Genomic DNA, 25,842 nt, shown 5'->3' on the forward strand with positions numbered 1-25,842 from the left:
CCCTGACGGGTAATCTATTGATCTCATTTGTAAAAGGATCTAGCCCGGACAGGTGTTCATTTGAATGGTCGAGCCTCCCGAAGAATATGTGTGCATTATGGATTTAGCCAGGACGGGTAATCCGATTAGGATCTGAATTTAGCCTGGAATGGTAATTCAGATCTGAGCTCAATAACAATGTTTGTCGTTATAAGGGATTTAGCCTAGACTAGTAATCCTTCCATAAGATGTGAGGTTCACGGGAATGCATATCTGAAATGATTATTGTACGAATTAACGGTAAATGGATATTCCATCGAGATTTCCTAGAAACTCAACGAGATTAATGTGACATATGTATACAAATGAGATGTTGAATGATGAGCTCATCTAAGATAACTTTCATGGTGCATTATTATGTATCTAACTCATTGATTGAGTGTAAGTGATAGGGAAGCCAACCTATGCTCATTGAATTTATTACCCAATTTCATTGCATGCTAAATACTTGGTAAGTTTACTTTTCGGTTATTCAAGCTTACTAAGCATGAAAATACTTACCCCTCTCTTTTCGTTGTCTCTCACAGAGCTCAAGGACTCGTAAAGATTGGAAGACAGTTGGAGAGTCAGCATACTATCAGATAGACTAGCTTTGGTATAAAGACATTTCTAAATTGTTCAATGGCATGTATAGGTCTTTTGAGTATTTTTTTATATGTGTCATTTGATTTTCCAAATGAAGGCTTGTAAAGATAAATCTATCTTTTTGTTTATGGCCATAGAGATTGGCTTACTTTGAAGTAGGCTACGATCTACAAAATTGCCATGCAAGTTTATAATCATGTGCGATGGTTAAATTCCAATTAGCCATGAGTCATAAGGACGAGCCAATCTTGAATGTATTAAAGTGGTATGACAACACATAAAAACAAGACGGGAAATAACCTAGCATGCACGAAACCAATGATATGAGGTTTCCATGCAATGAGTTTTTGCAAAGATCATTTATGAGAGCATAATTATGTTTTACTTTGTTTTTAACATTCATTAAGTATAAGTGTGAGTTTTTGCAAAGATCATTTATGATAGCATAATTATGTTTTACTTTGTTTTTAATATTCATTAAGTATAAGTGTTAAAAAGGGGTGACCATAGGCTTGGAAAATAGCCTAATAGGGTCTACACTGTTGAGTACACGGGCGTGTGCCTAGGCCGTGTGTGACACACGGGCCACATTCGTGGGCGTGTGGCATGGTCGTGTGTCCCCTGCATCTAAAATGGTAAGTCTGTTAAATGAACACGGGCTAGACACATGGGCGTGTGTCTTAGCCATGTGAATTTAATAGAATGCTCAAGTCTTGGACACGGGCGTGTCCCAAGTCACACGGGCTTGTGACACTTCAAGTTAAAAGAAATTTTCCAAGGTGTCTAAAGTTTATCAAACATTCTCGATTTTATCCCGTACCGCCTCTAGGCATGTTTTAGGTCTCGAAGGCCTGTTTAAGGGAAAGGATATACATATTTGAAAATTTTTAAATTAGAGCGCAACTTAGTGACTTGATTTAATATGTTTATGAACATGAAATCCCGGTAACACCTCGAGCCCTATCCCAATGTCGGATACAGGTGAAGGGTGTTACACTAGTAGCTTATTTAGTTGTTTTTTCTTTTCTACAGATCATTGGAAACCTCGATCAATTGAAATCTCTGTAACACCCCTAACCCGTCTCTATCGCTGGATTAGGGTTACGGAGCATTACCAAATAATCAAAAACATTTAACATCATAATATTTAAATACATTAAACAAATCATAAATCCAAACAAACATAAGCATTCTATTCCTAAATCGGGCCCTCAAGCCACTAAAAATAGCTTTTAGGCAATATGGGACTAATTTGAAACAAAACAGAAAGATTAGGAAAAGTTTGTAAAAATTGGATACAGGGGTCACATGGTCGTGTGACATCACCCCAGGTCCTGTAACATTAGAACAAGGGACACACGATCGTGTCCTAACCCATGTCCTCACCGGTGTAACTCACTGAGTAGGGTCACACGACCATGTCACACGCCTGTGTGTCAGACCGTGTAACTCTCTGAGTAGCCCCACACACCCGTGTGCCATGCCGTGTGTTAGGCCGTGTAACTCACTAACTTGAACCCTAAGAAATCCTCAGATGATAGACGACCGTGTCACACGCCCGTGTCCCAAGCTGTGTGAACAAAATTTACCTAAAACCAAACCATTTCATACATAAATCATGCATAACCATTCAACCTATTTAAGCACACAATCAAGGGTTTCAAACACCATTTAAACATGCATAAACATGCCATTTCAAACATCCTAAATCACCTAACCAATATGCCATTCAAAGACACCACAATTATACCACACATTACATTCCAAAACAAGTCAACAATTCATTATTTCAAGTATTATAACTTAATTCAATTACTTACCAAAACATATCATAAATGAACATTACATGACCATAAAAGACCAAATCCAAACCATCATTTACATACCAAAAGAGCTATATATACAAGTATTTAAGGATGGCCAAAATGACCTAACTTTAAACAAGCATTAAAAGTTCATCAAGTTCAAACTTGAAATTTCACAACTATGAACATACCAATTCACCATTTTCACATTCACAAAACATCATAATACTAAAGACTTCTCCTAGTACATGCCACTTTAACCAACTTACAACAAGTACAAAATGACTACCAAGGTATAGATGATAGTGTGTGAGCTTTCAAGCCAATCCAATCGATGCCACAATTCCAAGAGTCCTACAAAATCAAATTAAATGAATAAGCACGAAGAAGCTTAGTAAGTTCGATAAGTCAACTCATTTACTACAAATTTCTTAATTTCCAAGGGACGTTAACATTCATTTACACTAGAAATAAGCTTGAATAACATCGGCACTAAGCCTGGTAGGCACTAAGCCTGAAAAACACCAGTACTAAGCCTGCTAGGCACTAAGCCTAAATAACACCAGCACTAAACCTGCTAGGCACTAAGCCTGAATAATAGTACGGTTCAACATTTAAATATCAATACATAATAGAATTTAAAGATTAAATCACTAACAAGGAATTGAATTCAACTATACATAAACATAAAACAAACTTACAGGAGTAGTTTGCAGTAATCGCAAAAGCACATGAACTACTCCAAAATCTTTTCTTTTCCCCGATTGTCAACACGCTTTTAATCTAAAACAATAGTTTCATTCAATTAAGTACTTCTAAACTTTATTTAATCCATAATTCATTTTTATGAAAAATTACAAAATTACTCCTAAAATTATAATTTTTCACAATTTAGTCATTAAGCTCATAACTTTAAATTTAACTATTTCAACAAAAATCCAATTTAACCAATGTTACAAAGAACCTTGAAATAATCCATATTTACTATCATTTCACAATAAAACCTATAGATTTACACCTTTAACAATTTAATCCCTAATTCCACAATTCATCAAAAATCACTTAACAAAACTTATTTATTTTTCAACAAGGATTCATAATCTATCAACTAACATAAAAAATCATTCAAAAACATTCATGGAAAGTCCCTCAACCTTTAATAATTTTGCAAATTAATCCCCGGGCTAGCTATATTAAGCTAAAACAGACTCAAAAACATAAAAATCATTAAAAATGGGACACAAAATCATACCATGCAAGGTAGAAGAAGAAACTGAATGCTTCCCCTTTTCAAAAATGGTGATTTCAGCCAATAAAAGAGAAATGGGGAAAATGATAGATTTTTCATAATTTAATTTAGTTTTATTTATCAATTTACCATTTTACCCTTAATGATAATCAAAATTTTCACTAAAACCTTATCCATAACTATCCACTAACTCATTAAATGGTCTATTTACCATTCAAGTCCTTTATTTTAAGATTTTCCATTAGACCTTTTAGCAAATAGAACTCAACTTTCACACTTTTTACGATTTAATCTTTTTTACTTAATTAATCATGCAAACATCAAAATTTATTAATGAAATTTGAATACGACCTTAATATAATCTCGTAAACATTAAATAAATATTAAAATAATAATTTACTCATCGTAATTGTGGTTCTAAAATCACTGTTTCTGACATAACGAAAAACGGGCTGTTACAATCTCGTCGAAGCATAATTACACTATCCATCCATCATTTTGGTAGTTTTTGGTTACTTTGGTTAATGGTTATAAATGGCATGTAATTGGGCTTGAATGTTATCTTGGCTACTTGGTTTTTTTTGAGTTCGTGCTAAGCTTATTTGTGTGTTAATATCCTTAGTTGATGGTTTGTAAATGAAGGTGTAAATATGTAGTGTTAGACACTTATACATACCCTTTTGAAAGTCGGTAATTTATTGTTGAATGGTATGCTTTTGAAATGGTTATTTGGTATGTTTGATATATGCTTAATGAGTGAACTTGAAATGTTGAATTGAATCAAATTTGATGTGTGAATTGTGGTGCCTATTGATGGCATAGTGGTTAGACATAGAATGGATGATTCTTGGCATGTTTTTGGTTTCCTTGAATGTGTTTTAATCATGTGAAAGTATCTTGAAATGGTTTGGCTTGGTGTGTAAGAAATGGTGTTTGAAATAGCTTGCATTAGGGGTTCTTTAGAGAGCACATGGGCTGTCACGCAACCATGTGTCCATTAAATTTTAAGTATAGGATGAAACACACGATCACAGAGAGTTACACGACCCGGCGACACGGTCATGTGTCCTTATTTCGAATAGGCACACGGGTGGACACACGAGTTGGACACGACCATGTGTTCCATACTTCAAATTGTACACGGTTGGCCACACGACCATGTTTTCAAGCCACATGGCTTGGCCACACAATCGTGTGACTCCTGTTTTCAAAATTTTATAATTTTTTAAAATTTTTTTGATTTGTTTCAAACTAGTCCTTGAATATTCTCAAACTATTTTTAGGGCCCCTAGGCTCGATTTAAGACCCTTAAGTGTATTTTTTACTATAAATAAAATGTGTAAGTGAATGTTAGAATTTAAATGGAATAAATGTTTCGAATTGTAATGTGTCACTAGGGGTGTTACATCATCATTTTCGATTCATTGCCCAATTCATCAATTAATATATAACATAAAATAAGTCAACACAATTCAAAGCCACTTTTGCAATTTCATTGAGTTACACTATTTTTAATTCAATTCAATTCAATCATTTATCTCAATAATCAATCAATTTCACTCCAATATAAATCGATCAATCATTATCAACTATTAATTCCTCAAATTTCTTAAATTACAATTCATCATATTCAATTTATCATTTCTTTACGATTTAGTACATATATCACCTATATCACCTTTTGTACCAAATTGCAAATAATTTAAATTACTATCAAACATATAAAATACATAATTCAAGTATATAATAAATCAAATAAAATCATACCATATAAACTTACCTAGTCAAAACAGCAAACAACCAAATCTTCAAGGACTAATCAACAATTTTGCCTTTTTTTCTCGATTATCCCTGGTTTGGTTCAATTTTCGATGTATACAATAATTTAGTTGAATTTATAAATTCCAACCCTCTTATTTCATCCTATTATAAGCATATATCGGCTCAATTTCACTATATGAATGCCCCCTAAAGTTTTTCATTATTCAATTTAGCCTCTAAAATCAAAATTGCAATATCTCTCAAATTTGAGCTTTGATTTCGAAATCAATCTCAATTACATCCTTTTAAGACCCTCTACTGTCCATAATTACAAAGATTTCATAACGGTTATGAAATATTTATACTTTAGCCATTATGTTTTTTTCACTTTACAAATTTATCTGCTTTTTCATAACAGTTATGAAATATTTATACTTTAGCTGTTCAGAAATATGGGCGAACTCATTGTCATTGGTGAGTTGAAGTTTGAGTGGGATGGACATGTAGCACAGTTCCATTAAAGGCATGTAACATGTTTATTTAATATTTTTTTTAACTAACATAAACTTTACATGTTAATTCAGTTTATGGCTTCCTAACATATTAATTTTAATTATTTATACTGTATTTTTAATATGAGTATTATCTTAAAATAGAGAATATCTATTTTCTATATAAATAATAGTTACGAATTAAGAAAAAGAGAAAGGAAAATTCTTACTAAAGTGGGATCCACCAAGAAGGAAAATTAAAACCACAAAGAAATTGCATAGAAGAATCACAAACTCCCATTAATGGGAACCTAAAAATCTCCAATTACTGACCAAACTGTTAAAAGTAGAATACTTTTAGGAGAAATACAATAATGGTTTCATGTTTTTCTTTCTATTACTTTTATATATATATATATATATATATATATATATTTATCAATTCTTTCGTCCTTGATATTTTTATTATGTTAATCAACAATTATTTTATCAGTTTAAATACAAATTATGTTTGTTATTTATCTAAAGCTCAAATCAGTTGGATTTTTTTTATTCAAATCAGTTGGATTTTTTTTATTCTTGAATAAATATATGTAACCTTTATATATATATATATATATATATATATATATATCATCCTGAAAAATATTTTAATATACTCATCCACCATTTAAAAATAACACGTAATAATTTAATAATAAAATCAACAACAAAAGTAAAACCAATATAAAAAAATTATGCAGTAAAACTAAACCAAAATATTATTATTTTTAGTTTTTCAAAAATAAGAGCACTACACAAAAATAAACTCTCAAATACAAACCTTTGATGAAACCAAATAGATATGTTTGGTCAAATTCTATTATTAGACCCTATATTTTGTGTAAATTATAAATTTAATATTTATATTTTAATTTTAAATTAAAATATATATTAATATTTAGTATATTAAAAGTGTATTTTTTAATTTTAAAAATTAGAGTGAAAATATAAAAAAGTAAAGCCAAATCATTCTCCTATATTAGATTTGACTTCTTTTTTTTCTTTTTACCAGAAAAAGAATTATTTGTCTGATGTCACGAAATAAACGGAGGCTTAAAATGAAAGAAATAAATGAATAAACAATGATGATGATAATAATGATAATGAGATGATTAGTGAGTGGTGGAACCCTCTCGCCCGTTTCTGCCTTGCTTTTTCTATGCTTATAAATTCTTTCCCTTATTCATGGCTGCTTTGCCTCAAAACACTCTCATCCCCTTTTACGCCTTTCTTTTCAACACCAACCCTTTTTCATTCTCCTCTTTTCCAGGATCTTCAAAGGTAAATCCCCCTTTCCTCACACCTCTATATACATTGCCTCCTTTCTCCTTTCTTTTAAAATTTATGTTCATTTAGGTTTTTTTTTTCCTTTAAAAATTTTAAACCAAAAAAAAAAAAAAATTTCTTACCAGGTTAGAGAACCTGTTGAGACGTGAACTTGGGGATCTTTTTAGTGTTTATCTTCAGATCTAACGTGTTTCAATAGTATTATTGCCAGACTGTTAGGATTTTGGATAAGAACATTCTTCCCACCCCCCCCCCCCCAACTTTACTTTCCAGGAATCTGGGTTTTCTGGTTGTTGATAGATGATTTGTTGGTCTGCTGCCTTTTGCTTTAATTCTTTTGATTCTATGATATCATACATTTCATCTTAAGAACTCATCTGTTAATTTTAGTTGTAGTTATTTTAATTTAAGTTAGGGTGGTTGGGTAGGTCAAGTCAAGATCTGGGTTTTACAAGTTAAGAGATATATAATAAGCCCCTTGAGTTGTTCGCCCCTTTTGTGTATCTACCACCGCAAATAAATTAATACCTTCTTTTTGCAACATGTTAGAGTTTTAGGTTTAGAATAATAGAAAGGAACACTTACTTCACCACTACCACCACCACCACCACCACCATTATTATTATTATTTTGTATTTTTGTTTGGCTTTGGGTGTTTCCCAGCAGTACATAAGTCACTGCTGCCGGCCTGGAGAATCATGATCAAAACAAGTTGTCTATTTGAAGACAGAATCGCTGTTATATGAACTGGATATGTATTGGTTGAATTGACCTTTCTTCATTTTAATTTATATATTCAGGTGATTACTGGTTTCATCATAATGGAAGTTATTGGGGGCTAAAACTTCTGAATTTTATGGCCTTAAAAGGTATTGATTTGACAATGACCGTAGAGATAAGCTATTGTTTCTTTGGTTTCCTGTCGGTAAGCTATTGTTTCTTTGGTTTCCTGTCTTCATACTAATTGGTTATGGTTTTACAATCTTGCATTTAGTTATTTGGGCAATGTGTGGGCAACGGAACGGATACAGAGGTGTGGGAAAAGCTTTGCAGAGTTCAACAGGAAAGAGGGCTTTTGGCATGGAATATGAATCAGATTGGACTAAGAATAGAGTTTCATCGGCATTTACAGCTCAAGTCATCCGTTCTGCTACATCACTTATGCCTTGGAGTTGTAAAATCCCTATAGGTGATGGATTTCATGAGTTTCTTTAATTAGTTGACTAGCATTTATAAATATTGACGCATTCTTTTGGGAAAATATATTTGTACCGCATACGAGAACCATCTAGAAAAAAATGCCTGGTTTTGTGAGAGAAAAGAAGAGAATCACAGAACCCAATATGTGTCTCAGCTCCCCGCTTATGCCAGATCATTCAAAAGGCAATCACCGTTCACCCTCTCAGGCTACTGATGAAATAGAAAGCCCGTTGCTTCCAGGGCTACCGGATGATGTGGCCAAGTATTGCCTTGCTCTAGTTCCTCGTTCTAGCTTCCCTTCCATGGGTGGTGTATGTAAGAGGTGGAGATCATTCATTCAAAGCAAAGAATTCTTAATGGAACGAAAGATAGCTGGAATGCTTGAAGAGTGGCTTTATGTTCTAACTATGGATTCTGAAGGAAAGGAAAGCCACTGGGAGGTTTTGGATTGTTTGGGCCAGAAACATAGGCTTCTTCCACCAATGCCTGGTCCAGAAAAAGTTGGATTTGGGACAACTGTCCTCAATGGAAAGCTTCTTGTACTTGCTGGCTATTCAGTCATCAACGGAACTGCTTCTGCCTCTGCAGACGTTTATCAATATGATTCTTGCCTCAACTGGTTTGTTTTCCATTTTCACTTTTTATATGACGCTTAATATTTTGTCTTGGACTTCTTATTGGTTTTAACACATCATCATAATTGCAGCTGGAGCAAACTAGCAAACTTAAATGTTGCTCGCTATGATTTTGCTTGTGCGGAGGTAAATGGTGTGGTTTACGTCGTTGGAGGCTATGGGGTTGAAGGCGAGAGCCTCTCCACTGCAGAGGTGTATGACCCTGACACAGATAAGTGGACACTCATTGAAAGTCTACGTCGACCTCGCTGGGGTTGTTTTGCCTGTGGATTGAACGGAAAGCTTTATGTCTTAGGTGGTAGGTCAAGCTTCACTATTGGAAACTCGAGGTTTGTTGATGTGTACAACCCTGAGAAGCAGACTTGGTGTGAGATGAAAAATGGGTGTGTGATGGTCACTGCCCATGCTGTGCTGGAGAAGCAGCTTTTCTGCATGGAGTGGAAGAACCAGCGGAAGCTGGCAATATTCAACCCAGACGACAATAGCTGGAAGATGGTTTCGGTGCCATTGACAGGGAGCACAAGTATAGGGTTCCGTTTTGGGATATTGGATGGAAAACTGCTACTATTCTCAGTGGAAGGGGACCCTGGTTACCACACACTTTTGTATGATCCAAATGCAGCCCCGGGTTCAGAATGGCAAACTTCTGAAATAAAGCCTTCTGGTCTGTGCCTATGCAGTGTGACTATTAAAGCTTGAAAGAAGCATGCCCTGATAATTTAAGGATCTTCAGTGACCAATGACCTATGTATTCTCATTTAAGTTAAATTTGATTGTGTTAAGCTGATTTGGACTGGGAACATGTCAGAACCCAAAACCTATGTTGTTGAGGTTGAACTTGTTAATTGGATTTCTGTTTTATCATTTCTTTTTTCAAAATATCCTGGGTGATAATGCTTTATATCTTTCGTCGTGTTTTTTTGGTGGTTGGGAAGTGGCACAAAACTAAAGCTGGCTGGCTTGTTTACATGGATTAGCGATATAAGCAGGATTGAATATGCAAATATAGAGCAGAGAGGAAGGGTGGGAAATGAGTTTAATATCAGGGATGTGGGGAGGAGATAATAATGGCTCAAGAAACAGATGTAGAGTGGCTGATGCACGCAATTGAAGGCAGCATCAATCAGCAGGATCAAGTTTTAGCCAACAAATTCCATATTGTCCTTGATCAAGGCTTCTTCAGAGCTCCTTACTTCGTTCATTCATTGATCATTGGTCTTCGAGGCCAATGATATTGCCCTTTTCAGGTCCTTGCTTAATAAGTTACCAAACCCTCAACTCATATTTCTCAATTCTCACTTCCGCCTATAAGCTGGGTTACCCCCAGCCTACAAAGCCTCAGTGTAAAAAAGGATGGGCCCACCCCTCACCATCTATTTTCTTTTAGAAACATACTTCATGTCCCAAGTTCAAATCATGTCTTAACTTAATCTTACCTGCGAATTATCTCCAAAGCTATTTTGATTTAACTTTTCAATTTATTTATCTAATTATACCTTCTAATGCTTCATCTGTTTATAATTTATACAAATACTGCTTGTAACTAAAACTAAGAGTTGTTTTGCCATAACCCCGCGCTTATTTTGCAAGAAAAAGTTTGGCAAACAATAATTGACTAATGAAAATCTATTTTTATTTTAAAAACACAAGTTTTTTTGAAAATTATTGAAATAAAACAAAAGGTATATATCTTAATTTAAGGATCAAGAATAGAGACATCCCTTTCTTGATCAATACATTTAAAGCTAAAAGGATCAACACTTTTAAATGTAATATAATTTTTTTATATCAATTCACAAAATAACAAAAGATTTTGCACAACCATTCAAACAATAAAGAAATTACTTTTTTGTAAAGTAATTTAGTTTTAGAAAATCATTTTTGTATAACAATCAGACCTTAATTCCATCTTAAAACAGGAATACTATAAGTTGTTTGAAAAAAGTAACGCAAAATATGTTAAATTATACATGAAAAGGAAAAATAAAATAAAATATGATCTAAATCCAAGTAAATTTAGTACTTAATTCATCAATTTTTATTTAAAAGAATTTAATCTCTCTAATTTTAATTTAAAAACATAAATTTAATTATTGACACCGTCAAAATTTTCTATTAAATTAGATTCATTACAATGTTTTTTTTCCAAATAAATATTATTTTAATTTTAAAATGTATCGCCAGTAAATTTAATAGAAATTTTTAAGATAATGCTAACAATTAGAATTAAATTTTAAAATTTAAAAAGTATAAAGATTAAATTCTTAAAATAAAAATACATTTTAGAAATTAAATCTTTCTAATAACATGGTAACTTAGCAATATTCAAAGGAAATTTGAAAACAGAAATAACCTATAAACCTTTTAATATTTTCTGTGGCAATTTAATAATTCCAATGAACATTGTTACCTTTTTCATCATGCGCATAGATATAAATTAATAAATTCTTGTGCATACGAATACGACTAAGACTGCAAGGACTCAAGCTTCAGTCTCTACAGTAAGGAGCAGGCTAAATCAGGGGGTTCGGAAGCGCCCAACCCCTAAAATGATAAAAAATTCATTTAAGTATTTGGAATTTTTAAAATTTTAAATTAATAAAGATAAAATTACACTTTAACCCCTTAAAAATGATAAAATTTTAATTTAATTCTTTAAAAATTATAAAGATAAACGACTATTAAAATAGTAAAATTGTATTTTTACTATCGTAAAAATTACAATTTAATTTCGACCTAAAAAATTTTTTTGACTTCCCCCTGGTAAGGAGCACGCATGGTAAGAATTAGCCCAAGCTGACCAAGCTCGATCCGTTAGACATTTCCATAGAGCTAAAAATGCAACTGCGTTATACGTATATATTTGAAGAACTCGTATAAAAGTTGGATTCAGTAATTTTCTAAGAAACTAAACTGAACTAAAGACAAGAAAACGCATATCTAAAACTAAAATAAAACTATTTTTTTGTGTTTTAGTTGGGCTCCCATAAGTATTCATATTCTCTTACCTAAGATAAGAAAACTTACATCAAAATCTGCTACATTTCATTGTATGCTTCTGCCATGATTAATAGCACAAGCGATGTCCAACCAGTAAATACGCGTGCACCTTTTCCCTTACCCTGCTTTTGATCATATTGTTCCCACAAGAACCCTGTCCGGTGATAGTTTTGAACTACGTTTCTGCCACATACCAAACAAAATTTGAATTGAACTTCAGAAACGGCCAAGGATAGTAAATAGACCTAACCTATAATGTTTACTGTGTACCTTATCAAATTGTCTCTCAACTCCTCATAAATGGCTCTAGCTTTGTCTCTGTACGGTCCATTTTCTGTACACAATTGCTCAGTAGATCAGCAGGAACAGAGACATTGAAGCTAAAATGAAAACTATCAACTTTCTTCCCCCATTTTTTCCTTATTTTATTTTATTTTAATTTTCCTGTTTTTAATTTTGTGGTAGTAATGGGAAGAAAAGGGAAGAAAGGTAAGGCAAAAACTGTTTACCTAATGAGTAATGCCGGAGTGAAGAAAGAATCATGTAGTTCATATTCATCCAAATTGGACCTCTCCAATAAGGTGCGTCATGCTCTGTGTTGCGTTTCATGTACATGGAGCTAGGGCATGCAAGCACATGTTTAATAATATATTCAGATTGATTAAAGAAAATTAAAGGAGCAAACCTAGCATTATACCTAACAGAAAAAACTAGTATATTGTTCAGGATTACCTAGTTTTGGCAAGCGAACGAAGTCCATAATTAGTCCACAAGATGCTCCGGTTTGAAATGAGATCTAACTGCTTTTCCAGAATCCACGATTCCTGTGCAGAAAAGTATAAAATCAGAATTCTATCCAGAAAAGAAAGAGAAACATGACAAATCTAAATGATGGATGAAAAGTTAAAAAATAAAAGCTTCCAACCGTTTAAAAGACAACACGGTAAAAGCATCTGTTAACTGATAACATATTAATTTGGAAACTTACAGATGGAATAATTCTCGTCATAAATGGGAAAAGGCTGACATAACCAACATGAGGAACCAATTTCAGCTCTGGCCTTTCCAATACTTCCCGCACAAGCTCTCGGTTCACATAATTATTGCCTATCATATTTTCTTTCCAACTTAAACGGACCTGTCATACATATCAGCAGAGAGCTTTAAAAAAAGGTAACTCAAGTCCACAACCTGAGATCTTAAGCAAATGGCACGACAACCTATTTAACAGAAGAAAATCCAGCTTCATATTACAATGTAGTGGTATTTTAACATGTTGAATGTAAAAGCCTGACACACTCCATTAAAAAGAATGAACAGCACAAGAATGTCAATGCCCAAAAGAGTATTGTTTGCTTAAAGTTTTGAATGTGCATTAAGTGAACCTTGTCCAAAACACCAACTAAAGAGCAGCACAAGGGACAGAAACTCTCTCTCTCTCTATATATATACATACATACATATATATATATCACTTACAACAGTTGAAAAAGCATGTGCAATTAATCTATGTCTCATTAGCATATAGTGCAGTATAAAATGGACAACATGTAGCACTTATGATTCATTCATGAATAATATTACCAGATTAGTATACTTTATCTAAAAAATAGCAAGATGCAGGCAGCATACCTTTTCCGTATGATTCCCGAAGTCAAAATAAGCTCCTGAGGCATGGTCAAAGTGCATCTGGTAAAACATCAAGACAAATGAGACATGAAAAGGCTGAATTCTAAGAACAGTTAGTAGGACAATCTCATGTAAATTGAAAAAACATTGTAACACTTTCAAATGAGTATAACTAGTTAGAGGGTTTGGAGAGGTTTAAAGGGGTAGCTTAGGAAATGAATTAAAGGGGTAGCTTAGGAAATGAATTAAAGGGGTAGCTTAGGAAATGAACATAGTATATTATAATTTTAAAGAATCAGAAAGTAATAAGAAAGCAATTTGAACAACATCATGATGAAAGACAAACCTGATTCAGAGTATCGAAGTCCGAAAGCAGATTGGATGTAGAAGAATAGTCCTGCACCAATTCATTTTCAAGATCTATTGTTAATAGTTAAGTGATACATTTGAGGATCTAGTTTTCTCATTGCTGCATTTCTAACCTTTTCAGGTTTGTTTTCCTTCCAAATCAATTCTGCAACGGAATTCATGCAATCTGCTGCAAGAAGCATCCAACATCTAAGATCCAAGTGACGCTCATCTTCAGTTGGGTGTGATGCACGAGGATAATCATCCAGTCCAGAGGAAAGTGTCTGGAAATAGCCGAAACCACTCCATTTACTACAGATGTCTTCCAAAACAAGCTTTATTCCTTTCTTTTTGAAAAATCCAACTTATATGATATTAAATGAAAAGATAAATTATCTGTTCTAACCAAAGCTCCACAAAGAAAAGCTTAATTAAGTCGACTTGTTTCAAAAACCAGGATATAAAAAGCCTTTTAGGCCTTAGACAAGGTCAGAATCCAACGGCACCTAAAAGGCTAAAACATGAAAACAGTAGCCCGAAATCCCAATTTTTTTGGTAAACAGTTCACTTTTGCAAACCAAGTTTCTCACGCTTATGGTCAGCAATATATCCTGACAAAATTATACTGCTTTGACCTCAGGCCCAAGCTCAATGAGAAAAATAAGTATTTTCCAAGAAGCACAGCTACCGTGGCATTTTCAGTATAAACATATATATCATTTACTATTGAAAAGCTTGAAAAGAAAGCAGAAGTTATGTTTTCATAGGACTATCAATCTCTTAGAAGTGCTGAAACATAGAACCTTCGGGTTTAGTTCACGAATTGTCAAATTGTCTCTCCCATGCCAGTAATAGCTACCAACATCCTTCCCTGATGTCATAACATTAAAGCAGAATTGAAGAGGGAATGTTAGAAACAGCCAAAACCATTATTTCAAGTTCTAAACAATTCAAAATGCCTTCTCCAAGTATCCCTGCTGAAGGTTTCAGAAAATTAGAAAAGAATGATAACTATCTAGTAATAATTTCTATAAAATATCAGTTCAGAAAATGTGCTTCCAAAAAGTTGAGCGTATATCTGAAACAAATGCAAGAATTATAGTTGCTTATATCTGTTTGATTTTGAGCTACATGCTCAATAGCATTGCTCAAAAGGCCACCATATTGTCATTTACCCTGAACTTGTTGCTTTAGGAAAGTTATGACCAGAAACAGGACACAACATACAAGGGAGCAATCCGTGAGTATGTGTTAGAATCTATGAAAGTTTCGTCTGGCTCTACCTGCTTTACATTATGTCATAATGCCATTGCAGAAGAAAATAAGTAAATTGATATGACATCAATTCTTTCTGTGAACACCCTCCTAAAGATAAACTATTAGTAACATACCTAACTGGGTAGTATTGAACCACTGGAACCATGCTTCAAGCCGAACAAAAGCCTGTTGTAGGAAGGAAATGATGTCATTGCTTTCAGAGGCTGTAAACTTGTTCTTCTTTATACCATTAACAAGATCTGGAAGAGACAAGTTCATATTTCACATCATGTGTATAGAATCTTAATCCAGGAAAAACAATGAAATCAGATAAAAGAAAAGAAAACAAGATCTAATATCTGGCAATCATAATTGTATAAAAAAGAAAGACTCCTGAAAAATAAGAAACACAAGCAACATAATAGTCTAATTTCATGTCCATCAGTTTACTTGCTTTTTCTAGTTGCCTGCACATTTATTGATCATAAGGGACCATAACATTTCTGCTTGTTTGGAAGGATATCTCCAACACTTCAGACATACATTCTTCATAATCAAATTGTTTATATTCACGTTCATCTGCAAGCACTTTATCCAAATGATTTCCAGTTGTGGAGCTTAATCTAAATTAATAACCTCACCCAAGCATGATAGTCAAATTCGCAAAGAAAATCATACACTAGTAGACAGGCTTTTTAATCCACAGATCTAATCCAATCTTTTATCATATTCATGAGTGAAGTGTGCAGTCTTTCTACCAGGAATATTTAACAGTCAAAATAGTTCCTCTATCAGAAAATAATCAGTTGAATTTAGATGAAAACGTCTCCCATTTACTTAAGAACAATCATTTATAGTCATTGAACCAGTTCTGGTACATTACCCTCCAGCTATACACTGGGCTGAACAGCATAACATTACAAGAGAACCTAGGACCAAATACTACTACATTAATGAATTAGTCAAATCATTAGCATCATTGCAGCAACCCTTTCCATGATACTGAAATAATCTCTTCCCTTTCATACAAGTTGTTTGACTTAAAATCACCCTCCCAACAGCATTAGAACGCAAATTAAATTTGAAAACAACATACCTCGTAAAACCAAAAATAGTGTTGGTGGATTTCCATTACTTGAATGCTGTAGAACAAATTCTGCAGGAACCTTACTGCTTAAATCATAGAAAAATTAGAGTTTTATCACCAGATATAACTTGGAACTTTGAATTTACTGCAAGTTACCTTAGTGCTTCAGCACCCAAAATTTGCTCACGAGGAATCCAGCCATCAATATTTATTAGATCTAACCAGTGTCCTACAATATCCAAGCTTATATGAAGATCCCAACGCCTGCTCAACATTTGTGGACATATGTGCAGGCACATGCCCCAAGTATGATAAGCATGATACATCCTAACCAACTATAGATTGTGTGGCACACTGAAGAAATGAACTTACAACTATCAAGAAATTTATCTCTTAGACAAATGCACAACTAACCAGATTAGTAGCTGATGAAAACCTTCATCCCAGAGAAATCCCCTTGGAAAGAATGGCCGACTTGGAACAGCAGTGTATAGCTCAGCTGGCCAATATAGAAGAAAATCATCATGACTTTTAACCTGCAAGAGATGTTAGCGCACTGTCAGACAGAGAAGTCTGTTTATGATGAGTACAAGTTCTAGTAAATTTTTCTTTTTCTTAATAGAGTTAGAATAAAGGAATAGAAGGCGGGAAACAACATACAAATAGACTCTTACAAGCAAACAACATGGACCATGTTAACAAGCAGCAAGAATCTAGATTCTGATCGCTAAATTTTCATGGTCTAGGTTATTCCTTTATCTAGGACAATAAATCCGCTATAGTTACTCAAATAAGAACAGGGGATATTCTAAAGGAAGATTAGCCAAATGATATATGTCCATATAGGACTGAATTTAAATTTATTGTTAAAGGACATAACAGAGAAAGACATTATATGAGTGCTGCTGCTTCAGGAAGCGTTCAGAAAAAGAAACTGCTGCCAAAAGGTTGTACTTGGAGCCAAGCAAACATACATTTTTGAGCTCTCAGAATCCCTACTCTCAGATGCTTATTGGAACAGCTGGCTCTTACAAAATTATTAAAGAACTGAAAAGTCAACTGAATAATATCCAATAATCTAAACTATATTCTTAGGGCATGAATTAGAGAGTTAGGGACAAAGCAAAACGTGAATCATGCCAAAACTGAAATATAATGGTTGGAGTGATTGGCAAAAAGTAATATGTACCTCGAAAAAACCTTAGATCAATTTAACAAAAGAACAACAAAACAAATTGCAAGTCACTCACATTAGAATTTTTGGGAATCGAGATTTTTGATTGGCCATAAAAGTAGCCAATGCCACCCAACATATTTGCAATAGCAGCCTTGCCCACATGAATGGAATTAGAATCAAGCTGCAAGTGCAATGCTACAGCATCAGAGTTCCTAGTAGAGTAAATTTAACACCACAACGTAGACAAAACAGAAAAAAGGAGGAAAAGAAAATAAGTCCTAATGGCTACTAATATCATCTTAAATGCCAAGGAAAGAGTATCTCATCAAGCAGTTTTGAACCCTTAATAGCCATCATGACACCATGCAAAATCAACTTGTCTTCAAAAAGAGAGGATATAATAGTTTGCTTAGTTGAGTTCCAAAATGATTGCCAAAGAAAGCTATCAACTACTTAGACTTTCCTTCCCAAGTAAACCAACAAGCTTATGTATAAGGCAAAACAATTGTCGTTTCTAGAAAGCATAAATGATTGAGACCGGAAAATTGAGTCTCCTTATTCAACAACATACATAAAAACCAATTTAGTACATGATTTAGTAACTTAGATTGAAAGCAACTTTGATCAAGGCCAAAGATTCCAAACAACTTCATTCATAACCCAATACATGGGGAAAGAACAACTATATTTCTTCCCATAAATTATCAAAAGTGATTAGAAGGGATACTGAACTGGCAGCAAGAAAAATTAGAAAAGAACATGATGCAGAGCTAAGAATAAGAATAAAATGTGAAGAACCAAAGCACACGCGGAAGAATAAATTACTTCACAAAAATGTATACCTTGTCAGCAAGCTGAAAGCAACTCTCAAATTTAACATCAAATTCTCTTTGTTTCTTGTTTAGTTGATTGGTCAATGAGACACCGGCAAGATTGCTTATGCGTTCTTCTACTCTTGAATTCTCACCAGCTCCAGATACAAAAACGATATCTGTTTCCAGTGGAATCCTCCCAGAAATCTGCATCAAAATTGAAAACCAAGGAGGAGGTAGGCAAGAAAGGCGAACCAAAGTTAACTTCAAGAATGCAAATATTTCAAGAGTAGTATTATCCATTGTGTGTACATAAAATTACCTGAAAAACTAAAATGTTAGAAGAACTCTGGTAGATATCAGGTAGCTGAAGCCGATTAAATCTTATTAACTGTTAAAAGGCAAAAGAAACAAGAGTAAAGAGAAGTTATAAGGGGGAAAAGAAAAACTCATCTAAGTCTCTAACAACTGAAAAAATATATGATGCATATGAAAATCCAACAAACTTGGGATGCAAGGTTTTCTTGGACAAGATCAGACAAATTGTGGATATGAGGTGTCCTTAAACCAGAATAATGAACTTCCAGATCAGCCTACAAATTAAGAACAAAAAAAGTTAGCTCCAAATTAGTATCAATTACCAAATAAAACTATAGAAAAACAAAAACACATTTAAGTCCTGTTATTTTATTGAACAAAATCCAAATATTGAACCCTTAAAAGCAATTAGTGAGAGGTTTAGGCCGAAATTTGCAAGAAATAGTATGGGAGCATATAAGCTATTTGATGCTAAGATTTAGCAAGAGGTTAGGCTAGTTGACTATTATAATTTAGATACTTTCCTGTTTGAATCTAGGATGCTCAAATTGTAACATAACTAAGAAGTGCACATGTGATTCTGTAAATATTAGTGGCAAATTTCAGTCTCTTTCCTAAATGCTAACCAGCAATAAATAGATAAATGAACATTATTTGAGTTACTTTGGTAGTGTGAATGGCAAGTAGGCCAAGAGAGCTTTCTACTATATGAACTAATTTTCCTCATCAGTATCAAATTTTCATTCAAATATAAGTATTGTAATTTCTAATTCTCATTCAATTTCCCTTTACCTTCGATTTTAGATGTAGCTGCCACTCTCCAATGCCTGTTCGTAACCCTGATGCCAGGAGAGAATTCTCGTGAATGTCTAAGGTATCTCCACCTAAACTTAGAGCATTTCCATCTTCCTCAGCCAAATAGAAAAAAAGGTGCACATTTTTCTGCATCTCCTCATTCCACCTAGAGGTGTAAAATGGAACATGATAAACTTGATCCCATAGGGAAATTGAATAGTGAGCCAAGTACACACTCAGAATTGAACATTCTGCTCCACATGCAAGTAAATGCATTCTATAGATATTTTCAGACACACCTTGTTATTCTAGCTTGAAAATAAACATGCAATTATGAGTGTATGCAGGAATGTAGAGAGCAAGCAATATTTCTAATAGCTATAGTTCATCAGGCTTTCCATTCACACTACTGCATTATGAATTTAAAAATCATTCCCCAAGGGCCAGGCTAGCTATATAGGAAAATATAATACCTCAATACATTAATTGACTCAAAGAATTCTACACCTAAAATTGAAACATGCATGGCACTAAAAATGTTAAGCCACAGACAGTCATAAAATTGAAATATGCATTAATTGTACATTTACAAATGTATTCTTCAGTTATTCAATCTTTTTTCTCGGACGGTCATAAAATCAACTTCAATATTTTCCTCTGACCTATCTTCAAGAAAGCACCAGGTTAAACATATCCAATCAACAACACAAGTAAAATAACAGATCAAGCAACATACCCTTGATTTTGTACGTTAATTCGAACTGCCCAGTCTCCTCCATAGCCACTGTCATCCTCCTTATATTTCAAGAAACTTGTTGCTAAAGTCATATCCTGGTCAACCAGAACTTGATGTCCAAAATCCCGTCCATTATGACTTGTCCAACCATATGTGCTCAGATCATCGGAATCTTGGCAAATGTGACGAATAAAATACCTCCCATCCTTTACACCGAGCCACATTAATCCAGCAACTAGTGACAGAGGAGTCCTGCCAGATACAGTTTGCTAATTAACAACCTCCAATTACAATGACTTTTTAGCCAAAAAGGAATTACCATGCAATTATTCACATGAACTTTATCTCCTCTGTTCAAAATTATAAACCTAAAGGGAAAAACATATCAAGCTCTACGAATGTAAAAATATGATATTACCTTGCACGAATCCCAAAATAAACATGAGGACGATAAGTTCCCCAGTATAAGCTCTCCTTATGCTCGCCTTGAAACTGTCACAAATCGAGTGCTCCATTACCAAATACGTACATATACGTATAAAAAAATCTATACTCCAATATACTTACATTTATATTCGCGATTTAAAAACTTGTCTTAAAAAAATTTGAAGGAAAAAAGTGAGAAAGGGATAGAAATTCACATTTGGAGTACCTGAGGTAAGTCCATGATTCTGGGAGCTGGAAATGGAGTGACGACTCTAGGTCTACGAACTTCTTCAGCTGTGCTAATGAGATGATGGACTAAAAAGAATATAATTAAGGCGGCGATTATGCCGAAACCTAAAATGATTTTAAGATCAGCGTTGAGGATTCGAAGTGCGGTGCCGTGATCTTTGGTTTTAACTCTGCGGAGTTTGGAGATTGGTTTAGCTTTATTGAAAGCATCATCGTCTTCGTTGACATCGGTGGAGGGTTTGGTTCTGCTTCGAGCGCTCCGTCGACCACCTCCGGTCATTCTCAGATTAGGGTCGGAGAGTTTTTGAGATTAGGGAAATAGGCGTTTCTTGCACTGATAGATGGAGGAATGGAGCAACGCAGCCAAAAATGGCGGGCAGCTTAGGATTCGGCCCAGCCCATCACGGCTCCCGTCGCCTGTGACGACTAACGAGTAATGATTCCGTATCATAGATCACATGTTGGCACGTCACACGATCCAATTAAATACGATTTTATTTTTTGAGTAAATAATCCCGGTTTCCCCTCAACTTTGGTTGAAATTACGTTTTTGTCACTGAATTTTCAAAACTTTTAAAATTGCTACTAACATTTCGAGTTTGAACAAAACGATCATCCAACCGTTATCATCTATTAGTGGGTAACTGTTGTCTTCTGTGGCACGTTAGTTTTTCATATAGGTTCCACGTGAATTGCCACATAAATTTAGGGAAATAAAAAATAATATTTTCAATAAAAAGAAGTTAAATATTTATTTTGGAAAAAGAAAAGGAATAGTTTTCTATATAAACCCTAAGCTAATTTGTGTTATACTCAGCTATTTTTTTTTTTTTTACATTCACCAACCATGAAGAGAAGAAGATAAGAGGAAGAATAAATAAATCTTAAAATTATTTATGGATTTGATTTAAGTGTAATTGTATACATAAATTTTAATTTGGTGTAATTATACACGTGAAACTTTAATTGTAGTTCAAATGTATACTTAAAACTTTAATTTTGATTTAATCATACATATTTAAAGAAATAAATACATCAATATATTTTTATATTAGATAAATATAATCATTTATGTATGTAATAGATAAATATAAAATGATGTTATATCAATAGTTGTGTTAATAATTTACAAGAATTGGATCAAATTAAATTTTATGTATAAAATTACACAAAATCAAAATTCATGTATACTATTGCATATTAAATTATAATTCATACATAATTTTGGTATTTATCCCAATAAAAAAAGAAAGAATGGAGTAGCCTACTTTGAATCCAATGCACTATTATGGAAACCTAGCAAAATTAACAACTCCCCAATAAAATGACAACTCATGTAGGGATTTTTTTGTTGTATGAACTATGGTAATGGAAACTAAATTTGTTGTTGTTTTTTTTCTTAGTATGATCCACCATTGACAGTTCATTCAAGAATTGTTTTATTAAGGATGTTGAAAAAAGTGAAAACAATGGAGAAGGAATGAGATAATCATATGGTTAATAGTTGTGATTATTTGTATTATAATGTGGACTATGAAATGAAGAAAATAATTATTGTTGAATTATGATTAGGGTTAAATGTAGGGTTTTCTATTGTTCAAGTATGAAAATGGGGTTGAAATTTAGAGAGTTTTTTTTTTTTATTGAAGGGAAAATGTTAAAAGCTTTAGTTGAGTGTAACACCCATAAAATTGTTATGTTATAAAAGTAGCATAAAGTAAAAACCGTGCATAATGGATTCCTCGATAAAATGAAATAAGGAATATAATTGACAAAAGATAAGGTTGAAGGATGCCAAAGAAAGTTTAATTAATAAGTATGTAACACCTCACGCCCGACCCATTTGTCGGATCCGAGTATGGTGCGTCACAAATGGACCGGGTTCACCTATTCATAATTATGCTAACTTAATTGCTATAAAACAACTTAAGAATAAAAGTTTCTAATAATGAAATTAAAAACAATAATTCTTACAACTAAGGCCTTGAGCCATTAAGTGTTGGGTCCCTCAAAGTTGGTTTCAAATCCATCTATCTGGGTACAAAGAAACTCTTAACAATTAACTACTGTTTGCTATCTAAAATCCAAAATTGGAGGATGTTATCTGGCTATTACATAATTGATTCTAAGATGAAGCCTCTAATGGTACCCTCTTCCTATGTGCATGACTCTAATTACCTGCGATCATCGATCTCATCTCTATCTGGCTTGGCCTCTCCTCGAAATCCTCGATCATCCTTCCAAGTCCTATGAATATTAGATAAAATCTTGTAAGTTCAATTGAATTTAGTGAGTTCCTTCACTAGGTCGCACATAAATAAATCCTATTACACAAGGGTAAACAATGTAAGATAAATTTAAACTTAAATTAACTCCCAAGTAGCTCTAGGTGGATGTTTTTTATCAGAGTGGTAGGCTCCACCAGTTCCTTTGAGCTACTCAGCTCACTATAATACTTTCTTCTGGTCAAACTCTCCACTCGATTGTACACTAGATACCTCGCATTTCAGCTAAACCTATCCATACTTCTCGTTTTTCCTTCCTTTCATACACCCCACATATAAGGTGTTTGATGGCCTTTATGGTAACTATCTTGAATTCCTTCCTAAAGATCCTTAGGTCATCCCTTTCCTTGGCGCACTTCCTTTTGTCAAATTAGTCCTTAGCGGACTCCCTCTTTGCAACCATAATCCTAAAAAACTCATTGACATTTTCGTATTATTTTGACCTTCAACAAACCTTGCCACTCTAATGAACTCATTCTCGTTCCTTCCTATTGGTACAACAATAAGATCACTTTCAGTAATCTGCCTTAGGTACAAGGCTAACCTAGGACCTTACCTGTCCCATGTGATAAACAGGCCATCACTCATAAGACTACATGAGTCTGCTTCCCCTCTTACATTTCTATAATTGGGCCAGTTTCCATTCGATCTATCATTCTTTAATTCTTGTCAGGTCTTCGTCCATGCCTAATCGCTTTCACATCTACCTTTATTTCTTTTATCACTTTTGGAGGATTCCTTCAAAATCGTTTGCCACCACTTACACTTTCTTTCAACTCTTCTTCCACCTACGTGGTTTCCCATACTTGACGCACTAGCCTATACCCTTCACTTGAGGTCTTGACGGGCTTTTCGTGCTTGTCTCCTAGCGGACTCTATGGGTTGCCATAGTTGAGCTATGGTTTTATACCCTTCTCCTTATTCTACTTACCTTTTGGCAGACTCCTAGCCATGACTCTTGTCACCTTATGCAACATACCTTGCCCTTACCATTTTAATGATTTGCATTATTGGAATGTCTTGGTCGACTACTCCACGTTTACTACTTTGACAGACTCTCACTGTTGGTTGCCATAACTGAGCTGTGGTCTTACACCCTATTTACCTCATTTTTCCACGTCCTCTCGGACTTACCCTATGTTTATTGTTCCGATAAACTTACCTCATGTTTACTATCTCAGCGGGCTTTATCTTTATTATGTGTTTACTGTCCCATTGGGTAATCTTTGTTCTATGTATATTATCCTAGCGAACTATCTCTACAGATGCTATAAAGTCTTTCATCCATGGTCTTACATCGATTCACCATCTTGGCGCACTATCATATGATGCCATGGAGTTTTTTTTATCTATGGTCTTACTCATTATACCTAGCTGCTATAACATATTTCATCTATGGTCTTACACCATATACCTTTGTTACGGTGTCACCCCGAAGAACCAGTCGATACCACCATCACGGTAAATACCTTTTCATGATTTTATTTCTCGAATCCTCCTCCTATTTACCCTGTTAACCACTTAACCTTGACGCATGAATACCACATTGTTCCCTTTACAAGGCCTGGAGCTTTGCCCGAGGCGGTAACTAACAGGGTTACTCCATGTTTCCCTTCCTAACTTTGTTTATCCCATGCAAGTTTTTCCCCAGTCGTGCAATGCATTCACATATCATCATATCACATGTTTATGTAGACATGGCATACTCGAATAGCGTAGACCATAATATTGGGTTTAGGGTTTAAAACTCACTTGAAACCTAATCGTTTCCACAGCTTAGCTTCCTCAAACGCTAGAGCTTCCATTCTCTTGGCAGCAACTTGCTGGTTTCCCTATTATTCCAACTTAACCCTCATGAAGTCTGCTCCATGCAGAACCTTTTATGGCCTCTTCTTCTTCAAAGCAATCGAAGAAAATGATGATGAAGAAGGAAAGGAAATAGAATCGAGAAGAAAATCATCCCTGGGAGCCATCTTCTAGCTATTTATTACCCTTCCATCTCTAATACCTACCTTATGATAACTGTGCATTATAATCATTGTGTCTCCTACTAAGGAAGCGACTGATTCGATTCTAATTGAACCAGGATTGGTCCTCAAATATGTCTAATTCAGTTTCTAGTTTTCCCATGTCTTCTAATATAGGCTGCCAACTTGTGGTCTCTTACCATTTAGTCCTCCTATTACCTAAAATTTATATGTTATTAGGAATTTGAGTGTTACAAAGTAGTCATGATATATATTAATTTAAGGCAGGGAGCAAACCATAAAGATGTGAAAGTTTTGAGACTCAAGTGTGAATATCTAAAATTTGAGAGGTTGAAATATAAATATGAGAAAGTTAAAGGTCAAAAGTGAAAATAACCCAATATATTGTGACATGAAATTGGTAAGTAGGGATCAAATTGAATAAGTGGAGGAATATGAGGACTAAATTATAAATTTATCAAATTAAGTGATGATTCATTAAAGGAATTATAGAGAATGTTGAAGGGTAAAATAATCATTTCTTAATTAAGATAATTATCATGAAACATCATGATATTTATAAATATCGGTGTTATATTTTGATTGGTTAAGATTATTTTAATATAAAATATTTTATTATTTAATTAATGGTTAAGAAAATA

General features: G+C 34.0%; 2 protein-coding genes across 3 annotated transcripts; one reads left to right on the top strand and one right to left on the bottom strand.

The window, feature by feature from the left end:
* Nucleotides 1-7,165: 7,165 nt before the first annotated feature.
* LOC108467203 (F-box/kelch-repeat protein At1g67480) lies at nt 7,166-9,973 on the top strand. Its single transcript, XM_017767774.2, has 4 exons — nt 7,166-7,253; nt 8,060-8,128; nt 8,254-9,078; nt 9,166-9,973. Exons 3-4 carry the CDS (start codon nt 8,558-8,560, stop codon nt 9,791-9,793), a joined length of 1,149 nt encoding a protein of 382 aa, XP_017623263.1. The 5' UTR covers nt 7,166-7,253; nt 8,060-8,128; nt 8,254-8,557; the 3' UTR covers nt 9,794-9,973.
* A 1,970-nt stretch (nt 9,974-11,943) lies between these two features.
* Nucleotides 11,944-21,528, bottom strand: LOC108467160 (mannosyl-oligosaccharide glucosidase GCS1). Of its 2 annotated transcripts, XM_017767704.2 has the most exons (21): nt 20,906-21,528; nt 20,672-20,745; nt 20,254-20,505; nt 19,515-19,683; nt 18,911-18,997; nt 18,727-18,795; nt 18,435-18,611; nt 17,666-17,773; nt 16,830-16,951; nt 16,572-16,679; nt 16,425-16,498; nt 15,463-15,588; nt 14,875-14,942; nt 14,206-14,355; nt 14,070-14,120; nt 13,727-13,783; nt 13,083-13,232; nt 12,827-12,918; nt 12,604-12,713; nt 12,365-12,428; nt 11,944-12,277 (listed from the first exon to the last, which is right to left on the bottom strand). In XM_017767704.2, exons 1-21 carry the CDS (start codon nt 21,206-21,208, stop codon nt 12,133-12,135), a joined length of 2,556 nt encoding a protein of 851 aa, XP_017623193.1. In that variant the 5' UTR covers nt 21,209-21,528; the 3' UTR covers nt 11,944-12,132. The 2 variants fall into 2 exon arrangements, with proteins under 2 accessions (XP_017623193.1, XP_052880846.1); XM_053024886.1 differs by lacking the exon at nt 17,666-17,773 and having other exon boundaries at nt 20,906-21,423.
* Between the last annotated feature and the right edge of the window lie 4,314 nt (nt 21,529-25,842).

This window comes from Gossypium arboreum, chromosome 2 (genome assembly GCF_025698485.1).
Source record: "Gossypium arboreum isolate Shixiya-1 chromosome 2, ASM2569848v2, whole genome shotgun sequence".
NCBI lineage: Eukaryota > Viridiplantae > Streptophyta > Magnoliopsida > Malvales > Malvaceae > Gossypium > Gossypium arboreum.